This window comes from Lissotriton vulgaris, chromosome 3_1 (assembly GCF_964263255.1).
Source record: "Lissotriton vulgaris chromosome 3_1, aLisVul1.2, whole genome shotgun sequence".
Taxonomy (NCBI): domain Eukaryota; kingdom Metazoa; phylum Chordata; class Amphibia; order Caudata; family Salamandridae; genus Lissotriton; species Lissotriton vulgaris.
Genome location: NC_141689.1, coordinates 646664537 through 646692230, shown reverse-complemented (window position 1 = coordinate 646692230; position 27694 = coordinate 646664537). Strand labels below are relative to the sequence as shown.

The window sequence follows — 27694 nt, the reverse complement described above, 5'->3', positions numbered from 1 at the left end:
GTGACGGCATTAAGCTCTTTCACACGGAGTATATTGGCACACATTGTAGTTTTGCTCAGTGGCAGTAACTAATGCGACAGTGTGTGCTTTTTTAGACCCATTTTTTATTTGCTTTTGCCAAGGTTTGTTATAAAGGCGAGGGCCCGGCAGCTTTCACATCAAAAAGGCTTTACAAAAACCACGCCAAAACAAGTCACGTAATGGCAACATTAAAAAGCGGACACTAATTTCAGACCTACTGGCTTTGCCAATGCTTGTTTATTTTTATGTTTCTCATAATCCTATTGAAACTGTTTACACTGATTTTCCAATATGAATGTTTTTGCGAAATACTAGAAAGCATCAACACATTTTACCAAATGATGCTGCAAAGAAACTACCTGAAATGTCACAGTAGTTTGGCAAAATGTATTTTTTTCCTACTTTCATTTTTTTAGGAACATTTTATATTGAAAGAAAAGAGTCATTAATCTTGCTCTAAAGCTTCTGCAAATATTTGCATCTAATCAGAGAGCATTCTGGGAGCATTATGCATAGCCTCATATTGCTAAATTTTGAAACCGTGAGTACACATTTATAAACTGTAACCACTGTCAGTAGTGCAGTCAGAACTTACATTTACTTAGAGCGCTCACCCTAATAATAAAGGCTTTCAATTAATGAACCATAAATACAATTTTGAACAGCATTAACATAGGCACACAAATAATAACCTGACTTCAGGATTTGCCCTTCCCTGGCCCTAATGTACTACTGCAAACTGGACGTCAAAGGGTTTGTGCTGCAGGGGGTTGGGCCTACTTGTCCCAAGGACAAAATGCACATTAAAACTGGTTGCCCTTGACTCCAAACAATATGTCCTGGGCGTCGGGCTATAGGAATTCCACATCCCTGTTTACTGTTCGTGCGTTTGTCTGCAGGCTACATGCCACCTCACCTGTGACCTTTATCACTCAGTGACCTCGGTCCTTGGTTCACAACTTGTGTAGATCAAAACAGGTCAATATGTTAACCCCTTCGATGCTGATGACGAGCTGAGCTCGTCATCGACCACGGGTGACGTGTGCGGATGACGAGCTGAGCTCGTCATGTAACGCGGTTAATCGAAAACAGCCACACAGCGCAAAAATAACCGCAGCAGCGATGCGGTTAATAAAGACATGATTTCATTCTCATAAATGAATGCATCGTTTTACATGTTAGCATTGACTTTTTCCATATTAACAGCCAGGTGCGGCAGCTTACCTGAATAAAGTTCCTGAATTTTTGATAGTCAAGCTTGTGGCAAGGGCGTTTACAGGTTGAATCCAAACCCAAAGAAGCTGCTTGGCGGGGGTAAGCAGATGGACAGAAAGATCATAAAATAGTCGATCCACAACATGGGAAGAGGGGAGGTAGCCTATAGGGTGCTAAGTTTTGACAATACCGGGTCTAAAAGATGGCCAGCGGAATGCGTGGCACCCTTAACTAATTGGGTTAGCTACATAGCTCAAGATAGTCTATAAAATTGGGGATGTTGCGATCGTTTTAGGCATCCAGATGCAGATTACGATTGCCGGAAATATTAAAATTGGCTAGCTTGATAACCAGGGGTGCTATAAAGATAGTCAACACCTATGGAGGTGCCCGGGATGATGGGTTAAAAGTTCCGAAAAGTAAAATTATAGTTAGGAGAAATTTTAAAGAAGCCTCTTTCACAGAGATGGAATATTGAATGAGGATGCAAGCCAGCGTATTTTCATAGATAACAGCAGTGCTGCCTTCTCTTCCACTGGGCCTATTAAAGTTCTTCAAATAATAGTCAGGAGGAAGCGCTAAAGTGGATTTGGCTGCTGTAGACTGGCCTAGCCAAATTTCAGTAAGAAATAAAGTGTTGGGTGCATTGTCCTGGATAAGATCAAAAACGTCTGCAAGGTGACGAACTAGGGAACAATAGTTGATGCTGTGGAATATGAACTCCGTGAGGTAGAGGAGAGAAGGCTAGTAGTAGGCCCAGAAAGATTCACTAGTGTTGAGAAGATCGCTATTGATTGAGGCTGATGGTGAGAGCGGTTTCTGCATTAGCAACTTTTCAACTGGAGTGAGGATAGAGGGCTTTGTGGGGACTTCCAAGTTTTGCACCTGATCTTCCCCCAACCTCTGGTGGGTTTAACCGTAATTTCCTCTCAGTAGCATTCGAGGAGTTAAAGCATTTGGTTAAATGTATCAAGCTAGTGAGTACACTACACTAATGTTTCATTGCTTAACATGCCTTCTTGAAACTATGAAAGAAAAAGGGTATAGTTAGTTTATTCATGTATTGAGACTCACTTTGGACCCTTTGATAAGCTCTATGGAGCATACAAGTGGTTGCACCAGGGAACTAGCACTCATCTTTTTAGTAGTGAACGTAGACCAGCATTTTAAAAAGCACATTTTTAAAATGCATGTAAATTATTAGATGCACCAGTGGAGTAAGAAGACTCGGGGGTCCATTAGGATGTAGGGCCGATCGACACCGCCCGCATGGCGATGACGATCCGCCCTACATCCTACCCCGCCTGCCATATTAGTATGGCGGTGGGGACCCTGGCAGCCGGGAAGACCGTCTGCTGGTTTTCCGCCGGTTGACCAGTGGACCGGGCGGAAAAGGGGCTATATATGGTGGCGGTGTCTGCTAGACACCGCCATCCATATTAGCATGGGAGCGGGAAGCAGCCGTTCCGTGGTGGCGTTTCCGCCACGGAAAGGCATGCAGATTTTGGCTATGGGGGACCGTTGCGGGCCCCCAGGGTATTGGGGGGCACATGGGGGGCACCTATGGTACCCCCTGCATTGTCATGGACATGGTGGCAGGCACCTCGCTGTGCCTGTCACCTTGTGCATGACAATGCACACAGTGCATTCCCAGCATTGTGGTGGATGGTGCTGTGAGCACCGCCCGCCACAATACTGGGAATGGAGGATGCCACGGTGGCGGTGGTATCCTGATCGCCGGTGCAGGACCGACGCACCACTGGGTCCACCCACCACCTAGGGTGGCGGGTGGACGAACGTCCGCCCGACATCCTAATGGGCCCCTCAGTCTTTACTTGGATACAGTAGGTAAGTTATGATAGAAGATATAGATACTAGAGAAGTGTTGAAATCCTTGGAATTAGCGCTTGTTCTGTATTTAGCTATAGCTACATGTTAAAGCTATTGTTTGGACAAATATGCTTCTGTTTTTGTAATTTTCATCACAAGCGTCTGGTTTTGTTTTATGAAATTATATTTTTTCTTGTGGAAGTTTAATCACTAGAGATAAAGGTTGATGAAATTATAAGCCTATATAATTTGTCCATCACGTTTTCGTATTACAGGCCTGCTCTGATGCTAGAACAGACTTGTAATACTAAAGTAGTGTTGCAACACAATTTGTACAATCCAGTAGGTTCATAACAGCAGGTGGTGTTCCACTTTTGGCTTCCAGGTGGCACAACCCCTCAAATCTATTATTCTAGTAAAGAGTGGTTTGATATAGTGTAGTTTCTGTTTTGCCCACTGATTATAAGAAATAGCATTAACGTGAGTATGCACATAAAGGTAAAAGCAAGTCTCATTTGAGTATAATGTCCTTAGACAGGACCTCACGCCTCTGTATGATTATAGAATTCCTCAGTGTCTTGCAGTATCCATATAATGTCCAGCTTCTGTTTGTAATGTACTTGGAGGCATATTTAACCCCTTCAATGCTCATGACGAGCTCAGCTCGTCATGAAGTACACCTCTCGTACACTCATGACGAACTGAGCTCGTCATGAACAATGGGAATAAATCGGGGCTAGCACAGGAGGGGAAAACCATCAGCAGTGATGGTGTTAAGAGCCCTCTACGTCACTCTTGCACCATGCAACATTGTGCAAGAGCAAAGAAACACAAAAAAGAGCTTTATGAAGCCACGCAAGGCCACCTTGCGTGGCACTGAGAGGCTTCATAAATCTCGAGTAAAGTAACACCGTTCAAATCGCTGCGTTGGCTTACTGTGCCTCAGGGATGCATTCTATGGGCATCACATGAGTGTTCCCATGCAATTCTCGTGGTTTTCGATGCATTTCCAGATTTACCAGAACTGGTAAACCTGGGAAAGCGCCAAAAGGATAAGTCTCCCCTGGTGAGGCGTAATATCTTTATTTCTCCTCATTCCTTCTTTTTATGTGTGCCGCAGTCTGCAGCACACATAGAAAGAGGAGTTTGCCTCTCAGGATTGTTTTTTGTGCAGGAAGAGGTTCCTTCTTGCACAAAAACAATCCTGTCTGCAACGCATGCACCTTTGCACCATGGTGCAAGGGTGGCTGGATTGGTGCTAGGCAGCCAAAATGGCACCAGTGCAGGGACAAGGACAGGAATGCGTTGTGTTCTTCTAAATACGGCCTATTCCTGCCCTTTCCTTGTAATGCAGCGCCACAAGGTGACTTGTTGTGTTTCCTCACCATAAATATGGTCCTTGTTTTCTGGGAATGGAGGGCGGGTTATTTAAAAATCATATTTTCTCATTTGTTATACATTGAGAAAAAATATTGAAGCATGTTTCATATCTGAATACTTATGCAGCCTTCAATAAGTAATTTGAAGCCATCAAGCAACCCACATTTAATAGGGAATATGATAGAAAACTCTGCTTGAAAATCTCCTCTGCTTCAGAGATCCAGCTCCTCAAATACTGCACATCAGCCTGACCAGAATCACCCTCCCTGAAGCCTAACCCAACCAAGACAGAATTGATTTTATTTGCCAAGAACAAAAATACAAGAAACAGTACAAACCTTGCTCAATAACATGAACCTTGATGACTTTAGACCCTAACTTTCACCCAGTGCCAATTCACTTTGTTTGACCCTGAGCGCCAACCACACCACCAAGGAACACATTGCCAATACAACAAAAACACCCTGGTACCAGATCTCTGTTCTAAAGAAAGTCAAACCATTTCTTTCAGAAAGTGAGATCACAAATTCTGGGTATGCCCTTGTATTCTTGCATCTGGATGGAGGTAACGCCCTGCTCTATGGAGTTTCAGACTCCTCACTGGTACCCCTTAGAGGCATCAGACACAAGTCCTGACTAGCAGTTCTGGGCATCAGGCGTTTCCTCGGAGGCTGGAAGGTTCGTGGCCAGTTTTATAACAGTGCAGCAGTTTTAAAAGCACTGCAATGTTCCTTGCATATCCAGCAGTTTTTGGGCAACAATAAAAGTGTCAAGATAACTCTGGTGATCACTGTACCTGCTGGAAAGAGATGTGTTTTGTCTAGTAGAAGTTTTGACTCATCTAGGGTAGCACAGAAGGTTAATATTCCTGCATTCCATGCATATCAAAGAACAGTATTTTATGTGCATAATTCAGTGTGTCTCTGCTTTTGTCACCGATTCTTTTGTTACTGTGGAATTCATAAATTAAAATTGTAATCCAGCACAGTGAGCTATGAACTGCCATCAAAGAGCTGCAAGCAAACTGCATGGTACAGCTTAAAAAGTTATGCTTTTCCCAGTCTTTCATTATCCTGATATTGCTAAAAATGGGTGTTTGTGTAGAAATACATTCTTATTATTAAAGCCAACCCTAACCACTGTGTTATGTTCTGGATCCCAAGTTTGTGCTTCTCTAGACTAATCATTATTATAAAATGCCTACCACTGTGGATGACATGTGAATCCTACGCCTTGTCGTACCCGTTGCCTTATGTGCCATTTTCTATACACTGATTTACACATGGATGATTCATTGTCTCTGTATGTGGGTATGATGTAAAGTGCTCCGACACCCTGCACTGGTATGAGAGGTGCTATAAAACAAAATAAATGTGAGCGAGGGGCTATGGAGAGATGAGAGGCACTATTTGAGGGTGATAGTGAGGGAATCATTGAAGAGCCCCAACAAAGATTGTCATATCCTGGTACACAGTAAGGTCCTCATTTACTATGCTTTAAAAGCTATTGCAATTGAATATATAATGATAAACGTGTTGTAGAATTCACAATTTCCCCCCCCAATTTTCTTGGGTGGCGGAAACCTCCAAATATCATCTTGTAGTGGCCAGGCTCACTCGCTATGCACTGTGCGGGGTGGCTGGTCTGACAAAAGTTGCCTGGGTGCTTTGCGTTCCCAGTTCTCCACATCATGTTTTATCCAAGGCATAAAGAAATATGATCACATCACCCCCATCCTCATAGAATACATATTGACTTGCCTAGTCGGTCTGCACCATCTCCAAAACCAGCTGCATCATTTATAAAGCAATCACGACTCACACCCCTGCCTACCTTGCAGACCAGCTCACCATCTCTGCAGTTGTCGGCACAGTTGCAGCCAGAACCCCATCAGACTGCAGACTAAGAAGTTTTTACAAGAAAAGACCAAGGCAGCAGGCCTTTTCCCTCCATGCATGCAGGATCTGGAACAACCCTATATCCACCAGGACTGCCCCAACGTTGCTCCAGTTTAGAAAAGAGTTGAAGACTACATTACAATGAATTAGCTGTTCATAAGCCACCTACCCTGCATATCCGTAGTTGACTTTATGCTTGTCTTTCACCCTGTCCTGCCTCTTTGTGCTGTAGAAATACCAAATAAACTTGTATAGTTTCTGTACTGCATTGGTATACTTTTTCTTTAGATCATACATAGATGAGGGTGTATATAGCAGGGATTCCTCCTTGGCCCTATGAGTTGTGACATGTTCAAAAACAGTTTACCAGCTCTAGCATTCACTTTCTTTTTCCTAGATTGAAATGGGCATGAAGAATCATGAGATAGTTCCAGCCAGCTTGACAGCCTCCATCGCTAGTTTGAAACACGGTGGCTGCAATAAGGTTTTGCGAGAACTGGTGAAGCACAAGCTGCTGGCATATGAACGCTCGAAATGTAAGTTGCATCTCTTTGTTCTGGTACACATGAGCTTTAGCAGAGGTTCACAGAAATTTCTTTGAAGCAACTGGGTATTCATATGTTGGTCCTTGTCTTGGGGGAGTCTTGTATTGGGATTGAAGACTGAAAACGCATGGAAATGCCTTAAAATGTCTGAGGTCAGGAATGTAGCCAAAATGCACAAAACTGTACTAGAAAATCTGAACACCTGTCTTAAGAAATACTTTGACTCATAACTTTATAAATATATCCTCTTGCTCGAACTATAGTGCTAGGGTCACCCATAAGATGTGGGATTAAGATATGTTATGCAAAAGGCAGAAATAAATATTTATATAATATCCTAGGATTTAGCTGCACTTGTCCCAATCTGAATCCCTTGGTCGGTGAGGCGTTTCCTACAAATTGTTGCTCTTGCTGTGCTTGTTTTAGATAATTTTCCCGTCACTGTCACAAGTTAATTTGATCAAGACCTGACCCTAGAATGCATACCTGTTACAAAGTATGTCATCTCTTAATAAGCAATTCAGGTACAAATATTATCTTCGTCCCAAAAGACTTATTTTTTAAAAATACAAATAAAAACCCTAAACAAAATAACAAATCTAAAAGCTTATATGACTCATACTATCTCAAATTTTTCCTGCGTTGCTGGCAAACAACTGTATTCGTTATAACGGCTGGACCTCTATTCTGCTCATTTAACCATTCCAAAACCATGTTTTAATTGTGCACAAATTGTGCATTCACTTCATGTCCATAGAACAGTCTTTCACTGTGTGCAGCTGCGTTATTGCCAAGAAGTTAAATGTATCCTCGTTATGCAATTAAAAAACAAGTCCTTTGTCTCTATTGTTCTTGCAGGAAGCGTCAAACCAAAGGCACACCTTTATCTTATGTAGTTAGTCATTCATATGCATTGTGAAGAGCTCTCTTGGAAAGAATATAACCCGGTGCTTGGCTCTGCTTAGCGCTGATACGTTATGGCATACTGAAACCAAATAAATAAACTGTACAGTGTCATGTGGGATTTGATGTCAGCCTGGAATTCAAATGTTACATGCTTATTTTTTAATTTATATGCTTTGAAATGTGAAAGAAATACAACACGAGGATGTTGTCATTGATCAAGTGCAATTGTGATCGAAAAACAATTTCCCGACTCTTTCTCAAAAATAAATTTCTTCAACTCTTCTGTTATGCCTACTTTATCAGTGCGGGAAATAAATTATTTGCTTTTCTGATAAAACGAAAATGTGTGGTTAAGAATCTGAGCCCTTTCGCTTTGTTTAACTTTAAGTTCAATTTGCAGGTAGAATTTATGTGGATTTGAAGCAAATGCGTGTATGTTAGTTGCTAGGTTATGAACTGTGATTGGTTCTCTGAATGTTTACTTTAAAATGTATAACTTTTTTCACGAGACAGTGCCAAGTCAATCCAATCCCTTCAGAAAACTCAGGGTCATTGAGGAAATGATCAAATGTTTACAAGGCACTTTTCAGATCGAAAAGGACCGATTGGTGGGCCAAAATGATTTTGCCCAGTATGCTGTCTGAAGGTGTGACTTCAAATATGGTTTAGAAGTCCAGCCTGAACTGCCAAGCCAGGGCCCCTTAAGACAGGCAGTTCAGGCTGGATTGTCCCTTTGGGGCAGGACCAAGGCTGAACTACATTTGACTGATCTCTGTATAGAGCAGTACAATGGGTGAAAAACAATGAGCTGTAATAAGGGCTGAATCCATACCAATGAATGACGTTATTTAGAGCTTGGAATGTTTAGCTCTCCGTTGAAGCCTTAGAAGCTCCGAGCTTCTAATGGCTGGTAGAAGCCCGGTGCATCAACATTTCAAGGGTTGTCTTTAACCCGTTAACCGCTTGCGGTAATTTAACCGCAGTGCGGGCGTTTCCGTGCGCGGGCGGGGCCGCATCGGCCATTGGCCGACGGCAGCACTGGGGAGGTAGTGCTGCCGTCGGCCAATGGCCGACGGCAGCAATTAAAGGTTTAATAGCAACAGCTGTAAACAAAGACCTCAAGGAGCCCAAGGGGTTTTTATCCCTCCGGGCTCCGTGAGGCCTTTGTTTTACTAATTAGAACATTCTGCCCTGATGTGACAAAATCTTCTAATAGCTTTCTAGCCCGCCACAGCTGGGCTATACTGGCCATTAAAGCCCGGCTCCTTTGGTAAAGGGACTAACTGAACGCTGGAGTAGGCCTTTAATGGCCAGTATAGACTGCTATGTTGGGCTATAAAGCTATATTAATGCATTCCTTTCATCATTTTGATGCATTAGATATCCAAGTGTGATGGTTATGTCCAGACATGGGTCCTGTGCTGGAGGTAACATAGTCTGGCAGCTCGGCTTGACCATTCTTATCTGAGAAGGAATGAGGCCGATATTTGTTTAGTGTGGAGCAGTGGGGAAAAAATGATGGACAAGAGTGCGGCCTGAGCAATTACCTGTATTTGAGATTAATTGAAGTATTCTTTCCATCAATTTGTTTTTGTTCCAATCACCGCAGACTCAACTTCCTGCCAGATTCTGCTACTTCATAAATCATCAACTTCAACGGAACAAAAAAAAAAATACAACAATAAGCCTGTGCTACAAAGGCCCACTTCATAATTCATTACCTTAAACAGACTTTAAACATCATGCAATTTTTAGGATCTGCTGCAACTGCTTAGTGCGTTCACCAAAAACTCTTCCCTTCTCAATGTTCTAGTCGATCATCTAGGTGTTTTACTGCTTACACGCTCAGCAGCCCGATCACTCTTGATTTACAGCCCATCATGAGCTCGTTATGAACCATTTAGCTTGCAAATTTGTGTATCCTATCCACCTTTGCTTCAAATGAAAGTCCATTTGCCACAAAAATCAAATCCTGTTCTTTTTGTAGCATTTCCCTGCTTCCGAGTTCTTTTTGAGAAACTCTTGCCTCACCCTTTGGTTATGCTGGAAGCACTATACTCTGAGTTGATGCTATGTTAGCCATGTAAGCTTTCATGGCCTGGTCATTTGATGACTGACTAACGGTGTTTTGGCTTCTACCTTTCTCGACTTTACAATCTGTGGTCACATGTTTGGATTAAAAGTGGAATTGATGGAAGCTTCTGCTATTCCGTATTTCTTTTTTAATTTAACAATTCCACTCCAAAAATGGGATGTTAGCTGCAGCATATAGCTGCATTTAAAAGGTGTACCTTTCCGTCGCCTAGGGGTGAGCCAATGTGTGAGTCAGAAGGTGGGCAGCGTTCCATAGCCACAAGGCAGTAGAAGGATCCCCAATGTCTGTGAAAGAAACGGGCACTTGGTGCCAAGGTTAGTAATATGCATAATTTAGATTGGTATTTTATGCCAATACGATATTTCCATATATGAAGATCACTATGGTTTTAATATAAAACCAAATCCAGTTTGTTTAGATATACTTGATCTTCAAACATTTTTGTTAATGTGTGCTAAATGTCAAACTTTCTTTTATCCTGTCATTCAAACTCCGTACATTTTTAGGCTAAATCGAAATGATATATGTAGCGATATCTGAAATACAGTATTTTTTCAATCCAATGTAGTTTTATTGTGAAGGCCGTTGTGCCAAATTATGATTCTCCGTTGTAGGATTTTTGTTAATATTCATCAACGCCGAATATCTGTGCTTAAGTCTGGGATCTGGGGGAACTTTTTACAAGAGAAAACTGTTAAATGAACAAACCATATGTCTATCTAAATTAAAGACATTGTACTTTAATTTAGACATACTTTTTAGAAACGGTCAACATATCCAACTTACGCATTACTTAGCTAATAAAGAAACTTTTTACTCTCTCTGTTTTTAGAAACAATATTAAAACAAAAAAAATCTGCAAAGGCATAGCTAGCCTTCATGCTAAATATACAGAGGTTAGAAAAAACTGCAATGTGTTTTTAAGGTTGCTGGCTGGCCTAGGTAATGCATTAAAGGGTTCTGGCATCACAAAGGGAGGGAGATATTCAGTGTTCTTGAATTTGGCAAATACTATTGTGACAGAGAACCGGTTTTACAGGTAATACACTTTCTTTTTGATGAGGTGTCTTCTAGGAAGTATAAACCCCAAAATACTTTAGCTGAGTGCCAATCCATTTTTATTCAAATAGAAAAATTGTGTTCTGACCTCAAATTATAGTGAGCCAAATTTTGTTCTACCTGGACAGTGCATTATTTTAAGTAGAGCAGGCTAGATAATTTTTTCCCAAATGCAATGTTTATAATTCACCCCGACATGTGAAACAGAACTTTTATTTTCAGTAAATTCTGTGTGCCTTATGAGTAGAATGTTTGTACTTATTCTTATTTATCTGTTACTTTTTAGCTGTCCAGGGCTATCGTTTAACCAACACTGGGTATGATTATCTAGCCTTGAAAACTCTCTGTTCTCGTGAAGTTGTGAACTCTGTTGGCAACCAAATGGGCGTTGGCAAAGAATCAGGTAACTCAAAATTGTCATGTTGTGTACTTGAGAAAAATAAATTAAAATATTCGTTTTCCAACAGAGAGACACATTTTCAGGATATTATGCATACTGTTAACCTCCATTGGCTGATGTTATAAACTGCATTGGAATTTCTCTGAGCGTTTGTAATGATGACTCCATCTCTATATGGTGAAACGTGAGGTACAGCATATTCAGTTAGCTCACTCTGTATGTTGATAGCTTCTCCAAATCCCTACTATGTGTTTGATTTAAATCAGGATAGATCTAGTTGTGTATTGTCATTCTAGTTATAAAGCATTTCATACACCCAAAGTGCATTGTCAAATGAGTAGCATGCTGCACAGGAGTGACTGTTATGAGATTTTAGTGTGGCCTCTGCAGAAAGTGCTTACTGAGTTTTGCTGTTATTCCGAGGAGTCAGAAAGGGAGGGAACACATAAAAAAGAAATGATGTCCCAAGGAATATAGGGATATAAGAGTTACCCCGAATGGCCCAATAAAGCTACATCCTACCTAGCCCGAACAGTAATTGGCATACAGTTCATGATACTCTACAGCACTTGGGATAGTGGAGAGCAAAAAACAATGGTACATTCACGTTTTCTAGTTTTATGCATATTTTAATACCATTTTTAAATATTTCTACATTCAACTTGACATACACTCATTTAACACACTATAGTGCGTCTTACTTTTAAATCACAACTGTTTAAGAAAGATTGGTGGCCAGTAAAGAGGATACATGTTTTTCGTGGATGTTTTTCCTATTCTTTATTAAGTCTATCCAGACAGACCATTTAAATGTAAGAGGAAAGCCAAAGATACAGGACAAATGCATCATAACATCAGTGAGGAATGTTCTGCATTACAGTCCTCATTGGCAATGCTCTTTAGAGTCCATCCAGGAGCAACAGACGGCATCTCCTAAGCTTGTACCAGATACAGGCAGCCATGATTAATAATCTCTAGACATAACCCCGTCGCAAAAGAAGAGCAACCCACCATCAAGCACTGGATACTGGCATTATGACGGATGAACTGAATCATCCTCTTCCACACACGTCCATCTCCTGCTCTCCGTCAGTGCTCTGGGAAGGAGTGAGGGCAGACTGGAGCACCTGAGATGTGCTGGTGTAGGGCAGAGGGTAGGAGCACCTGGGAGGGGTGGACTGAAAAAGTGTGATAGTTTGCATATTTAAGCTGGTTTGTTTCAGGTTATTACTTCCCATAATAACTGACCAACAGTATATCATTGGAGTGGTTGCAGATATGAGAAAATGAGATGATACAGATTATTATGCATATTTTGAAAATTGCATGGCTACGTAAAGTGTGCTTATCCAGTGCTGAGCTCAATAAGGAAAGGCGGTTGAGCCAAAGACCAATCACAGAAAACATTAAAGCATTTAGGAAGAATCAGAGGATGAGAACAACCACACTTTTAACAATCTGCAAAACAAAGAGAGTGAGCGGTATTCTCTCGGTGTCAAAGGCAGTTCATTCCAAAGTTTCAGAAAAGAGAACGCTTGGCCTTCTTGTCAGAATTCCCTAATTTTAGGAATTGCGGCCAGACTGCGATGAGTAGAATTCCAAAAATGGTCCGTATATACCAAACCTCTAAGGTAACTGGGTCTGTTGTTTGAATCATTTGTGCAGATAGCACAACACCTAATTCTCAGCAGCCATTCAATGGCCTACCAATGTAGGTTCCTTGTCCTATTGGCAGTAGAGGTGGATTCAGAAGAGTGGAGCGAGAGGCATGCAGCAGTGTTTTGTACATTCTGGAGGCGTTTAAGCACTGTTTTTGCCACCCCCAGGTACAAACTATTCCTGTAGTCTAGCCTAGAAATAACCAGGGCCTATACTACGGTTCTCTTGGTGGAAGTATGTAGGCCATGAAGGATCTGCCTTAGCCGCTTCAAGATACCACACTCTGTTGATGTGTTGACTTGTGATAAATTTGTCATCCAACCAGAGTCCGGAATTCTTTACGGCTAGGACTGGGCAGGGAGAGGAGGCCCAAAGTTGTGGGCTACATGTGAGGGCCCTATGGGTGGGGTAGGTTGCACACCAACAGGACCTCCGTCTTGTCTCCGTTCAGTTTCAAGGAGTTAGCATTCATCCATAATGAGACTTGGGTGAGACAGGAGTTAAGGGTCTTTACATTCTGGTTGTCCTTGGATGACCGAGATACAACCATTTGTGTATCGTCCGCATACAAGAAAAGAGTGAGGCCACAAGTTTCCACTATCTCAGCTAATGGTCATACATATAGGTTGAAGTGCGAGGTACTAAGGGGTGGGATACGCACCTCTTTCTAATGCTACTAACGTTCCACTGTGGGCTAAAGATTATGTTAATATTTATTCATTAAAAAGTCTGTGACAAGATGCATTGGGTAAAATCTGGTGTTTTTTTCACTAAGCAGTTTTCTTAACTTTGTTTCTTTCAGCGTTCTACCAAACTGTACATGCAATAATCATTATAATTTGGGATTCCTGAAATTGAAGGTTTCACCACTTACAGGAATTTACAATCTATGCTTACACTCCAAAATGTTTCTCCTTGCATTATTCAAAAAGTTTATTTACAAGCTGGTAGTAGGGCCTATCTTATGTAATGTTCTTTCACCAGTTACAAGGCTGAACGCTCTCATTCTAACAATTGTGCCTCTCCTCTTGCTTTTCATTTAGATATTTACATTGTGGCAAATGATGAAGAGGAACAGCTTGCATTGAAGTTGCACAGACTCGGGAGGACCTCCTTTCGAAATCTCAAAAATAAACGTGACTACCACAAGCACAGACGTAGCATGTCGTGGCTTTACTTATCACGCTTGGCTGCCATGAAGGAATTTGCGTACATGAAGGTATGCTATATTTGGAAAAAATAAATTTTAAGAAAGAAGTCGGAGCTCCAGATTCCTGGCTCTTCTCAGATGGGGCCTCCATTTCAGTTTGGTTGCCTGGAAAACATAATTCTCTAATTTTAATGTATTTATTTTCCTTCAGAGGATAGTGAAAGGGGTTCACACAGTTCACACAGTGTTTTACCACCTACGTGCTTTAACGGTTTTGAAGACCTTTTGTGGGCATCAAGGGGATGGCAAATTGCTCTTCGTTATAAAGACGGAGAGATGACTGGGAAGCTTTCTTGTAGAGGTGAAGTGTTTGCTGATAGAGCAGTTTAGTCTTGGTGTTATAATTACTCCGAAACTGGTGTTGTAATGCTAACTAGGCGTTTTAATATTTATGGTTTAAATCTTTTATTGAAGTTTCAAAACAGGAAAAACATACATGCCACATTTCCCCCTCGGATAGAACAAAGTCAAGCTCTTCTTGTGCGACCCAGTCAGAGATGTGTGGCAGTGAGAATGACATCAAGTCCAGACATGTAGGGTCTCTGCAAAGGAGAAAAAAGTCCACCCCCCCCCCTTGTCCACAAAGCAAAAGAAAAGGGAAAGGGGAATCGCCACGCCACCAAGGGAGGGTAGCAACCAAACCTCAGCCCCGTGTCTTGCGCCTGCTCATTGGGGCCCTCGGCTCCTCGATCGGAGTGTCAGCTAGGCGCAGAGTCAAAAATGGTCGCCAAAGTTCCGCAAACTCCTCTCCCTGCCCTTGCCAAAGACAACGTCTCCATCCCCAGAACCGTCCAGAGCCGGTGCAGCCAGCCATTATGTGGGGGGGGGGGGGGGGGGGTTGTGTGGTACTCCAGTGTGCCAGGATGTTCTGCACGGCTGCCCCCAGCGCAATCGCTCTAAGCCTCCCTCTCCTAGATTTCAAGGGGTACATCAGGGCATTGGGGAGTCCTAACAGAGTGTAAGCGGGGAATCTAGGGAGCTGAGTATCCAGATGTGAATCTATGTCATGTAAGATCGAACTCCAGTAGGGTTGCAAGTGGTCGCAGCTCCAGAGTAAATGCTCCAAGGTGCCAAGCCCCTCCCCCCCCCCCCCCCCCCGCACCCCCTCCAGCAGCGGTCTCTAATGCGGGGATCCCATTGATGTAAGCGTTCAGGTGTATGGTACCAATAGGTGGCCACTTTGGTCAGGGTGTCGGTGAGGCCCATGTGGTAAGTAGAGTGTCTGGCCCTGTGATAGATGCCATCCCATTCTTTGTGCGTAAGTGATCTCCCCAAGTCCCGTTCCCACCTGTTCCTCCCTGCGTTATAAATGTTTGTGAGGAGGAGCTGCTGGTACAAGTCGGAAATCGGCTTCTCATCAGAGGTTCGGGTTACCAGCCACTTTCATACGGGGTGAGGGGGCGTTGCGCGCCCGGTCTGAATTCTGGCTGCAAAGCCCAATGTCGGACCTGTGGATACGGTAGGCGGTCAGATTCCGGTATACCATAGTCCTCCTTCACCTGCTGAAAGGAGAGGATACTGTTCAAGTTGAACATATGTCCCAGGGCCCTGCAGGGTGAGCGTCTCCAGGCTACAAATGCCCTGGGGTCCAGTCCCGGGGAAAACTCGGGGTTATCGAACAGCGGAGCCATCGGAGAGGGAAACAAGGTGAGCTCGTGCCGGGTCGCCACCCGATCCCATACATCCAAGACAGTGCTTGTAATCTGTGATGCGTATAGATTGGGAGGGCGGTGGCATCTGAGGAGAAACGGAACCCCCTGTAAGGGCCTGCCCTCCACAGCTTGGTCTTGAAAAAGCCAATTCTTGCCCGATTCCAGCTGGAACCACTCCACCAAGGTGCGAAGTTGTGTCGCTTGATAATATAAAAGGAGGTCAGGCACACCAACCCCACCGTGGGCGGGCGGAAGTATCGCAATGGCATGCTTGAAGCGTGGACGACGACCGTTCCAGATAAAGCGCGCCAAATCAGACTGCGTCCGCTGAAGCCACCCGGCTGGGGGGCGCAGAGAGAGATTTTGGAACACGTAAAGGATTTGTGGGAGCAGGGTCATCTTAGTGGCTGCTATCCGCCCCAGCCATGAGAGCGAGTGATGTTTCCATCTCCGGAGTTCGTCGCAGAGGCGCAAGCGGAGCCTAGCGTAATTCACTTCCGCAGTGGCCTGGACGGTAGGGGCCAACAGAACTCCTAGATAAGGGATGGTGGTATTTGACCACTGCAAATCGAACTCGCCTTGAACATCGACGAGTGTCTCCGGTGACAGGGAGATATTCAGGGCTTCCGATTTCTCCACATTGATCTTAAACCCCAAGGCCAGTGCAAAGGTATGAAGTTCAATAAAGAGTGCTCGGACTGACTGCATCGGCTCCGTAAGGGAGAGAAGGATATCATCAGCGTATAAACTGATCTTATGCACGTCACCGCCAAAGGGGATGCCCTTGATGAGGGGATGTTGCCTGACTCGTTGAACCAATGGCTCCATGTACAGAGCAAAAAGGATAGGGGAGAGAGGGCACCCCTGTCTGGTGCCCCTGCCGATCGGGAAGCTCGGGGAGGTGTGGCCATTGACAAGGACTGTGGCACTGGGCCGATGATAGCAGTTCAGTATGCAGTTGCGGAGAACCTCCCCCACGCCGAAGTGTTGTAGCACCAATTCCAGATAGGGCCAGTGCACCCTATCCAAGGACTTTTCGGCATCGATGGTACATAGCATGCAATCTGGCCTTGTCCGCGACCCCGCCTCGATGAGGTGGAGGACCCGTATGTTGTTATCGCTGGTCTGCCGTTGGGGAATGAAACCAGCCTGGTCCCGTTCCACCAGCTGCTGCATGTATGGTGCCAACCTACTCGCGAGGATGCCAGTGTAGAGCTTGAGGTCTAGGTTTAAGAGGGATATCGCCCTATAGGAACTACAGCGTGTGGGGTCTAGGCCAGGTTTGGGTATGACCGTTATCGCCGCCTCTAAAATGGCACCGGGTTGGCTAAAGGTTTTATAAAAGGTCCTGCAGTAGCGGCGCAACCTGGTGACAGAACGTTTTATGAAAGGCCGTCGAGTAGCCGTCTGGGCCCGGTGATTTCCCCAATTTGAGGCGGGATATCGCCGAGACCACCTCCTCCAGGCCAATGGGTCGATCGAGGAACTCCGCTTGCGCCTCGTTCAGTGACGGGAGGGCCGTGCCTCCCAGGGAAGCACGGCCAGCCTGGAGGTCGAGCGAGTCAGCTGCGTATAGAGATTCATAAAAGTCCCCAAAAGCCGAAGCTATGTCTACACCGTCGACAGCTAGGTCTCCCCGACTGGTCCGTATGGCTCTTATGCCTTGTCTTTGGCGTTGCTCTCTTAATTTACTCTCCAATAGCTTCCCGCAGCGATCACCCCCAGTATAGTGTGCATGTCGGAGGCGTAGAGCCGCATATTCCACCACATCTTGGTCTAGGGCCGCCAGCATCTTCCTCTCCGTACAGAGTTGGCGCCAGGCTCGGGCTGCCCCCTTTCGTTGGTGCATCTGCTCCAACTCCGCTACCCGTTGGGTTATTTCGGCTCTCTTCTGGGTGCGGTCTCTATTGTTAGCCGTGGCCATAGAGATTAACTCTCCCCGCAAGACTGCTTTGAGCGCAGCCCATTGTGTGGCCTTAGTGGTGTCATTGTTGGCATTGTGAGTCAGAAATTGGGTGATGGCGGCTTTAATCCGCTCCACCCCGGTAGGGCTCTGAAGCAAGGCATCCCGCAGGCGCCAATGTCGAGGTGGGGCAGGCACATCCGAGAAGAGAAAGGTGGTCATTACCAAGGAGGTCGGGAGTATATCCACATCTTGCACTCGGGGCACCAGTTGTGAGGAGCAAAGATAGTAGTCAGGCCTAGCATAGGATTTATGGGCTGCCGAGTAGTAGGTGTATGCCGTGGAGTGTGGGTGGAAGTGTCTCCATGGGTCGACCAGGCCCAGGTCTGATAGATGTGTGTGACTCTCCGTGGAGAGTGATCCCAGCTGCCCCGAGAGTTGGCAAGAACGATCCGCCGTGTTATGGAATACTAAATTGAGGTTTCCCCCCAGTAACAGGTGTGGTTGAGTGTTCGCTGTGGCTGTCTCTAAGGCCGTGTGCAGGAACTTTTCCTGACCTTCATTGGGTGCGTATATGGCACCCACTAAAAGTGTCTGCCCAGCAATCAGAAAGCGGTGATCAGCAACCTGCCCTTGATCTCTGCCTCCCTCTGTAGGACTTGACCCCTAAAGGATCTGGATACTAGGATTGCCACCCCCGCCACCTTCTTGGATGCGGACTAGAAAAACGCAAGGGGAAGGCCCGGGATTTAAGTTGGTGGTGGTCCCTTGGCAGCAAGTGTGTCTGTTGTAATAGGCAGATGTCTGCTGTGGAGTGTTCTAGAAGGGAAAGTATCCCCCGACGTTTGACAGGTTTATTTAGACCCCTCACGTTAAGAGAGAGGATTTTCAATCGGAGCGGTACCATAGATGAGTCGATCAGATCTGTAATTTCAGGGCACAGGGGGGTAATTGAGCCGTGTAATGAAGTTGTGAAGAAAGTAGGTGGTTGGGACTGCTAACTGCAAAAAGGTTGATAATTTTACATAAACTAGCATTGGAATTCCAGGCAAATCCTGGAGGACTGTGGATGGAGGCAATCCACAGTCAGGAGGCACACGTGGCTAATATATTAATCACAGTTTCCAGAAACTGTATTCCTTCACATGATGGGAGTTGAGTTGGAAAAAGACTAAAGTACTGATTTGCAATAAAAGCAAGACCAATGGCCAAACCAGTTCCACAATCCTGACAAAATATTTCCATGTTAGGTGGTAATGTAGTGGTGACCTGCTTTCTCATTGTTATGTTATAGGAAACTTCTAAAGCACACGTTCACCAAAAGGTTTAATGGCGCTCTGAGTTCTAGCAGCAAAGCACAGATTTAGCTCAGTCGTAAGCTTGTCTGAAGGATCATGCTTTTTGCAGTTTTCTGAACTACTCCTAGGAAGTTGCTGCTCTTATGTTGGCCGGAAAGGAGTTCCAGGTGTCGGGAGGCAACCCCACTAGCCTTTTTCTGTAGAATTTAGGAACCTCTAGGAGATTGAGATGTGCTGATCTAAGGTTACACCTAGGAGTGTTGTTCCTAATTCTAGAGGAAACAAAATGGGAATTTCAATCTGCTGAATTTGAAAAATCATGAAGCCTGTTTTAAACCATGTTCAATGTGCAGTTGGGCGCCAGTGCAATTTCTTTAGTAACTGTGTAGTGTGACGATATCTTGGCTGTTGATAGACTAATCAGGCTGCTTGATTCTGGACCAGCTGCAGTCTTTGGCTCAAACCCTTTAGCAAGCCCAGGTAAAGGACGTTAGCATAGGCAATGTGGGAATTCACTAGTGCAAGTACAATCTGGATGATGACTTTAATTGAGAAAAATGTTCAGATATTTTTAATTTTTATTTCATGAAGCAGGAAGAAGTCACTGCAGCAATCTGGGGTTTCATTGACAGTACTTCAACAATTATGCCAAGGCTCTGGACCACCTTTTTAGGAGTGATGGGGGGGGATCCCAACACCCAAGGTCAAAAGGAAGGTCTTCAGCAGTGCAGTTTGTTTTTGACCAACATCACCTCGGTTTTTATCAGAGTTCAACTTTAGTTGGTGACTGCCCATTCGTTCCTGAATGAAGATCATGGTGCTCTGGAAGAATGCTATTGAGTCAGGAGTATTCACAAGGTTAAATACTAGCTACATATCATCGGCATAGTTATATATTTTTAAATTTCGCTTTTGTAGGGCGTTTACCAGCGGGCGAATATAAAGATGAAATAGGATGGGAGATAAAGAGGTTCCTAAGGCACTCTGCAGCTGAGCTTAACCTTGGAGGAGCCGAAGGGAAGAGGTGAACTGATTGTGATCCGTCCGATAGTAAAGACGTTTATCCAATCCTGGACACAGCCTGGCGGCCTCGACACAGTCAAGAAGGCTGTCCTGATCCATGGTGTCAAAGGCTGCCAAATGATACAGAAGGACTAGCACCTGGGCCTGAACTTCCACCTCCTCTCTCATACCGTCTACTTCGGAGTATATTACAGATTCTGTAGAGTGACTGGGCTGGAAACCCACCTGGTGTGAGCCTAAAAACGATGAGCCTTCTATGATGGAACAAAGATGGTGAGCGATATGAGCTTCCATGATCTTGGCTAGGTAGGGAAGGAGGGAGATTGGGCGTTAATTCTTTAACATTGAGGGGTCATCTCCTGTTTTTATTTCAAGAGGAGAAGGACCACTACTTCTTTAAGGCTGATAGGGATGTCATCTTGGCTCAGGGATAGATTAAGTATAGCCATCGCTAATTCATGAAACTTTGAAAAAATATCTTTTTGAATCAAAGGAGAGCAAACCTCATTGGGCAATCCCCAAAAATTTGGCCAGAAGTAGGGCTGGTTTGCCGAAGCCGTTGAAAGAAAAGAAAAGAAAAATGTTAAAAAGAAAAGGCTAAACAGGAGCTCAACAACCGTTTGCAAGGAGCACTCCCCACATACTTAGAAGTAAAAACATATTAAAATAAAATTGAGTAATAAACCAAGGAAAAAAAATGATAAAGGGATTGACTGCTTGAACTAAACTATTACGCTAACACAACAAAATGACAGAGGAGCCAGGCCTCTACCATAAAAGAAAAAGGTGTACATTAAAGTTAAAAGTGCACAGCACAGAAGGTTAAGTGTGAGGTTGAGCTGACTTTCCTGCTCAGCCCCACTGTGAGCTTGTAATGTATTTTTTTATTTTAAAGTATTTTATATTTGCAAGTTTAATTTAAATGAACAGGATTTGAGTTATAAGAAGGGTCGTAAAACCATTGTTCATTCAAACACCCAGTGGAATTTCTGCACAACTTTACAACAAAAAAATGTTGGACACATTTACGCTAGGCACAAACCAGAAGATAAACTTAGGTCAGACTTAAAATCCAACCAGCCGGGTTTGGAACAAAGGAAAATAAAGAGTTGGCTAGGAAACAGGAGTTTTACAATCTTATTAGTTGAGAAGACTGGAAATCCCAGATAGTGTATGCTTATGTATAAGATACACTCAGTGAGACAAGGAATACTAGAGCTATATGGGGACCACGTTGAAAACCTGAATCTACCACCATTAATTAAAAAGAAAAAAAAACTTTCAGATCCAGCCCATAACGTGCAATTGTAGAAAGTTTACTTGAAGTCCAATCTTTATACTTGTGGTCATCAACCCTGGTGGATGATTTTCAGGTCTAGTTTGCCACCTCATGTGTTGCAACAAGCAGGCAGACTCAACACATGGTACATACAAAGGCCAAACCTTCTGTTTAGCCTATGGCCACGCCAAGTGGGTTCTGTTGCAAAAAGAACAATTGACAGACATAATGTTGCACAATGTCAAACCACCAGTACAGACAACTGGGCCTAAATCCATTGTTTTGCTCCCATGCCATTCCAGTTAAAAGCCAGCCATATGCTAATCAGTCTTGACCCTGCTCCCCTTGGTAACAGTCCAGCCCGAATTGCCAGGCCAGGTTCTCCCTGGACTGGTTCTGTTGGCAGGAGGTTAGTGGGGGAAAATCATAGCCTTTCAAATTACCGACAAGCCTATCTAATTCTCAACAGTTGTGTCTGAGCGAAAACAATCTGCTAGAACGTTACAACTTGAGCTTTCTCTGTTGATTTAAGAAATTAAGTGTGACTAGCCCAAACTCTTCTTGCACGTATATCTGAATATTCTATGGTCAAGTCTCATGTGGTTTCAAGTGGCAGCCACCCGCTCTTAGCAAAGGTGCATGAATCCTTTTCTCAGGACCTCTCGACATCGTACCAGCATCTTCCATTTAATTTGAAATAAACAGAATTCTATTTTAGTGATTGATAGTTTTGAGCCTCTGGTTGAGTTTACTGTTAGATCCCTGCTTAATAAATATTAAAGGGAATGGCACTCCCGGGTAGGTATTGACCAGGGTGGAGTCAGGAGGGTCCTGAGGTGAACCCGAGGACCGTAATCCAGTCTGGTCAATACCTACCTAGAAGTGCCCTCCTCCTTGGAAAATATTGCTATTGTAATTCAGACCCTTAAAATTGAGGGTGAAAGTCAAAAAATAGTTTGTTAGATGTTGCATTTTACATAGGATTATTCAGGTGGAAATTTTTTTTTTTGGTGACAAGGCGGTGCGAAATGTGTTCGCATTTGTTTGCAAAAAAATTTCTTAAAACCCCAGATCCCCCAGTGGCACCCGATCCGTCAGGAGACTGCTGCAATGAACTTGCAGAATTCCAGCTTGGAAATAAGTACCATCTGGAGACTTTCACACTGCTGACTCAGGAGTCATTCTCCGCTACCTTATCTAAGATAAAGTCAGGGTCACCACTGAACCCTGCACCTCTTAACATCTTAAATATGGCATAGTCTATGGTGGCCCCCAGAATGACCAGTCTGATCAACTCTTTCCTTTCATCAGGGACTGTCCTAACCCCCCCCCCCCCCCACTCCCTTCCCCCCAAATGGAAGAAAGCTATGGTAAAAGCCCTGCTTAAAAAGCCAAACCTGGACCTGGCAGATTTGGGCAACTATCGTCCTATCTCGCTGCTCCCGGCAATGGTCAAAATTGCAGAGAAAATAGTTCACCATACTCTCTTCACGTTCCTGGAATCTAATCACATTTTCCAACCCTCGCAAACGGGCTTCCAACCACGGCAAGGCACCCAAACCACCTTATTGGCAGTGGTGGAAGAAACTAGGAAGATTCTTGATTTGAAAGGCGCAGCCGCCATAATACTCCCTGACCTAAGCGCCGCTTTCCACATGGTGAACCACCAGATCCTGGCTCATCGACTCGGGAATATAGGAGCGTCCGGCAATTTTTCATCAATTTTCTATAAATTCAGAAATATTATCCTGAGCCATGAGCGTAAATAAAAACTGATATGCTATGTAAAATATTACTTCCCCAAGGAGCAGGATCCAATCCTTCCTGGAGGATAGGTATTTCCAGGTGTTCTCAGGTGACGCCCTGTCTAAACCGGTCCCACTCAAGTGTGGAGTCCCACTGGGCTCATCTTTGAGCTCAACCCTTTTTAATGTCTATATGCATCCACTGGCGGACATTGTGGCCCCCTTTGGGATCCATATAGTCACGCCGATGACACCCAGCTGGTGGTGGCTTTGACCCAGATCAACCATATGCCCCTGGATATCCACCACTGCCTGGGGGAAGTCACCAAGTGGATGAGTCTTTCCTACTTAAAACTCAACAGTGACAAAACTGAGCTTATTTTACTCGGCAACCAATTAAACTTTATAGCTAACACTATGTGGCCAACTTGTATTGGATCAGCACCCATCCCGAAAACAGAGATAAAAAGTCTGGGTGTCTGGTTGAACCAAGATCTGACATTCAAGGTGCAGGCCACTAAAACCACGGTGCTTTGTTTTGGCCTGCTGAGAATGATTTGCATAGTTCTGCCGTTTTACCAGATCAAGCGAAAAAATCTTGGTTCAAGCGCTCATCTTATCAAGATTAGACTTTGGTAATGCCCTTTATCTGGGCTCCCCCAACTATGTCATTTCAAAATTGCAGACCGTGCAGAATTCTGCTGCAAGACTGCTTATGGGAACCCAGAAACGAGGTTTTGCAAAACCAGCATTACACCTGCTCCATTGGCTACCGGTTCAAGAAAGAATCAACTTTAAGGCCCTGTTCGTTGCCCCTAAGTCCCTAAGTGGAAATAGGCCCCTATTATCAAATCTTTGATACACCCTTATAAGGCCAACAGAAGCCTTCGCTCCGATGAGATGTACCTCGAACCTCGCAGCTGTACTAAGGGTCAGGAAGGCCAGAAGTGGAGGCAGACGCTTCTCGTATAATGCCTCCAGGCTGTGGAACCGCCTGCCTTTGCATTTGTGCAGACAACCGAACCACTTAGCTTTCCATAAACAACTTAAAACCTGGCTCTTTCCATAGAAGGTAGTCCCCACTCTAGTTGACCACACAGCACTGGGATGCTTCCGGGTAGCCATGCGCTATACAAAAACCCTTCTATTCTATTCTATTGTGGAGAATGATTTTAAGGCTTATAGAAGGAGTGATAATAGATTTCAGTCACAATATGAATAATTGTTTGGGTGGTAACATGCACATTTGTAGGAGTTGTGCTGAGCTCCAGGGCAATTTCACAATGTAAAAAAATCTGACACCTTGCTAGGATTTGATGGGGTATGTTTGAGAGAAAAAAAAATTCTCCCATGATTTTCTCATGGAAATGATGGTAAGTGCTCCAGAAGCAAAAATGAGGTCACATTTTCTGTAAATTCAGAAATATTATCCTGAGCCATGAACGTAAATAAAAAGTGATTTTCTATGTAAAATATTACTTCCCAAGGAGCAGGGGCTTGTCGATTTGATTCTGCAGTGTTCTACTGCAGCTTCTCCACAGAGTTTCAATGAACTATTGGCGCACTAACATTATGTATTTGTAAACAATACGTTGCTGGAATAGAAGCTTTAGAAATAAAATATTTTCCAATAGAGGAGACTAAATTAAATGAAAGTAAGGATTTAACTTTGTCATATAAATGACGGATAGTACCCAGGAAACTCTTTTAAGTTTATTTCCATATTGGGCTGCTGTAGTTTTACCACATATTTCAAATGAACAATAAGTACTAATCTTCTATATTCATGAAATAGTGGGTGCTATTCAACTTAATAGGAGATGTTCAGTTTAAAACTGTTCCGTGCAGCGGGCCCAAATAAATGTATTGTGCTGCGGATGCAGATATGAAACCAGCTGCTTAAAATGTGTGAGGGCAGGTATCAATATTTGCAAGTATTGCATAATGCATCTTAAGGTGATAAAAAAAGTTAATGGAATCTAAGTCTAGCATCCCGTTTCCATATCTGTTATCTCGGATTAACCATCCTCTCTCTCCTTCAATACCGCCTTAATTTTGAAATAGTAACTTTTTGGTTGATAAAGAATTTCTTTAATTGTCCAGTTACACATGCAGCAATAGGTTTGTAGAGGTTCATGAAGCTATTTGCAGATTAATCTTATATTTACAGATGGCTGGTGAGACCCTTCAAATGAGTTGCTGTGTGGACATTTCATTTTTCTTTTAGCCTTTTCGACTTCCTTTTGTCAGTAGTTGTATCTCTCTAAAGAGTATGCACTGTCTTCAAAATTATCTTTATTGTGAGTTAAATATAAAGAAGTGAAACACTTTTGTGACAAAGTATTCATTGCCTATAAAATATACATTCAAGGGTAATTAATTAAAAACATGTTAAAATAGGTAACATTGTAAATCCGTCACAACATGGAGGCTACTTTTTTTAAAGCATAGTAAAAACTGTCTTGGACTACACAAAACGTGGAACGCTTTAAAGATATAATACATGCAAAATGTTTGGTTTGCTTTTGAGGACTCCTCAATTTCAGGAATTTGTGGTACCTGAGTTAAGAACCATTTTCACGTGCAATCTTCTGCACAGGAAATTGGATGATTCTAAAAGTGTTTTCTCCATCATGTCTTTCGGCATACACATTTTTTGTGAGGTAGGTGAACACTCTAGTTGCTAACACATCTGTGAGCTTCACAGGCAGCTGTTATGGGAATAAAGAGGAGGAATATGTGGGTAGATACTGTAATGAGGCTTGTCTTGGGTACTAGTTGTGAATCTCCAAGATCGATATCAACTGACTATGAGGGAATAAAAATACAGAATTGATGGTAGTATAGAGCTGTCAGATTTGCATTAATTGGAACACTGGAATATTGTGCGCTTTACTGAGGACACTCAAGGGCTAAAATGGCTGACACAGAGCATCTGCTCCTACATTTCAATGCGTGTCTTTCTGTTTTGCCCTGTTTTCTTTTAGACCATTCTACCCTCAATGGATTGACGGTTCTAATAGCGTTACAGTCTTTCTACTTGGGGCTACACAAGTTGTTACAGGCCCTGTCCCTCGTTAAGGCATATGCAGCATCATTGCAGGTCTCTGTGTCCTTGTCTCTCGCTGATATGCTCAGACACACACTTAGCACCAGACATCACATGTGTTACACCCAGAAAATGTAATACACATGTAGAAGCAATGTAATTATCCTTTACACAGAAAATGTATAGTACTGGTGATGCCAGTTATGGCTTTACCTATAGTGCTCTCTTTCTAAACTCCTCCATGGGATTCCTTTTTTCCTGTTGGCCTGTCCCTACACCGGGGTTTCTTGTGCTAGCTGCACTCGAAAACAGCAGCCTCCAAATCCGTTGCCACTCCATCACTACGGTGCTAGGCCAAGCGGGTACGATACTCGCGGTAAAAATATTGCTGTCACTAGGATGGCATTGCTTTCCTCTACGTGAGAAGTAGAGTAGGAAAGTTTTTGGATATTTAGGAGAGGTTTAGCGTGAATAACACTGTACCAGCAGAAGGCCATTAATTCACACCACTGGAGATGGCTTTCCCCTGTTTATCTCCACCCCCTAATACTAGTCAAAAGTAGACAAAATAATGGCCTGTGCTCAGTACCCCTCTTTGCCCTCAAAAAGCAAAAAAAAAAAAGACAGAGCGTGGTGCTTTCTTCAGCACATATTTTGCCACTGAAACACTTGATCTAATTTGTTTTATAGGTGAAACACCTTTTCTGTTTTCATTCATGTAGAAAGCTGACTCTGTGTATACCATACCGAAATAAGGTATAGTGTGCACAGTCGAATGGATCCCCAGAGACTTTACAGATGCTAAAGCAGATAATACCTTACAGTCTTTTGTTGTAGTGTGATTGGGCAATTAGGCTTATCAGAGGGTTATGTTAAGTATTTGTTCTACACACACATTCAAAAAATGAGGCACACACTCAATGACTAACTCCAAGTCCAATGTTTGTACAAAAATATCACTTTGTTACTTTTATTTTAGAATCAAGAAGAACTCGTTTGCAGATAAGTATCAATTTCAGATTTGCAATATGTTCAAGTACAGTAGGAATGTGTTGCAAATAGCAATGGGAATATTTTACAGTAGTATTACACAAATACTTTGTGGTGTCAATCATCAGTAGCAATAATTAGCAACGTAGAAACATAGACACTTAGTGAAATATCAAGAAATACAATGTAATACTATTGAAGGAAAACAGTTATGCACACTAACCGGTAAGTACACGACTTACAATCCCAGTCTTCGGGGGTTTAGACCAACACAGGGCAAGATACAAGTGGACACCAAATCTGCACCACCAGCTGCACTGGCGGCTGTGTGCAGAGGTCAAAGCGAATGCCCGGAGCCCAATGTTAGTTTTTGGGGTGATCAGAGATGCATGGTTTGCAGATAAGTACACTTGGCTTCAGGGGACAGCCTGGCAGTTTAGGCAAGCACGGATCTGGGGCGCGCAAAGCAGCACAGCACCAAGCTTTCACCACCAGCGGCACAGGGTCAGCAGGGTGCAGAGACCACGTTGGGCGCCC

General features: G+C 43.6%; 1 protein-coding gene across 1 annotated transcript in view; it reads left to right on the top strand.

Moving 5' to 3' along the window:
- RIOK2 (RIO kinase 2) overlaps positions 1–27694 on the top strand; it is a 146252-nt gene that overhangs the window by 14929 nt on the left and 103629 nt on the right. Inside the window, exons 2-4 of the mRNA XM_086960961.1 lie at positions 6742–6880; positions 11236–11352; positions 14052–14227. Of these exons, the coding sequence (XP_086817087.1) occupies positions 6742–6880; positions 11236–11352; positions 14052–14227 (432 nt within the window). The remainder of the gene's footprint in view (positions 1–6741; positions 6881–11235; positions 11353–14051; positions 14228–27694) is intronic.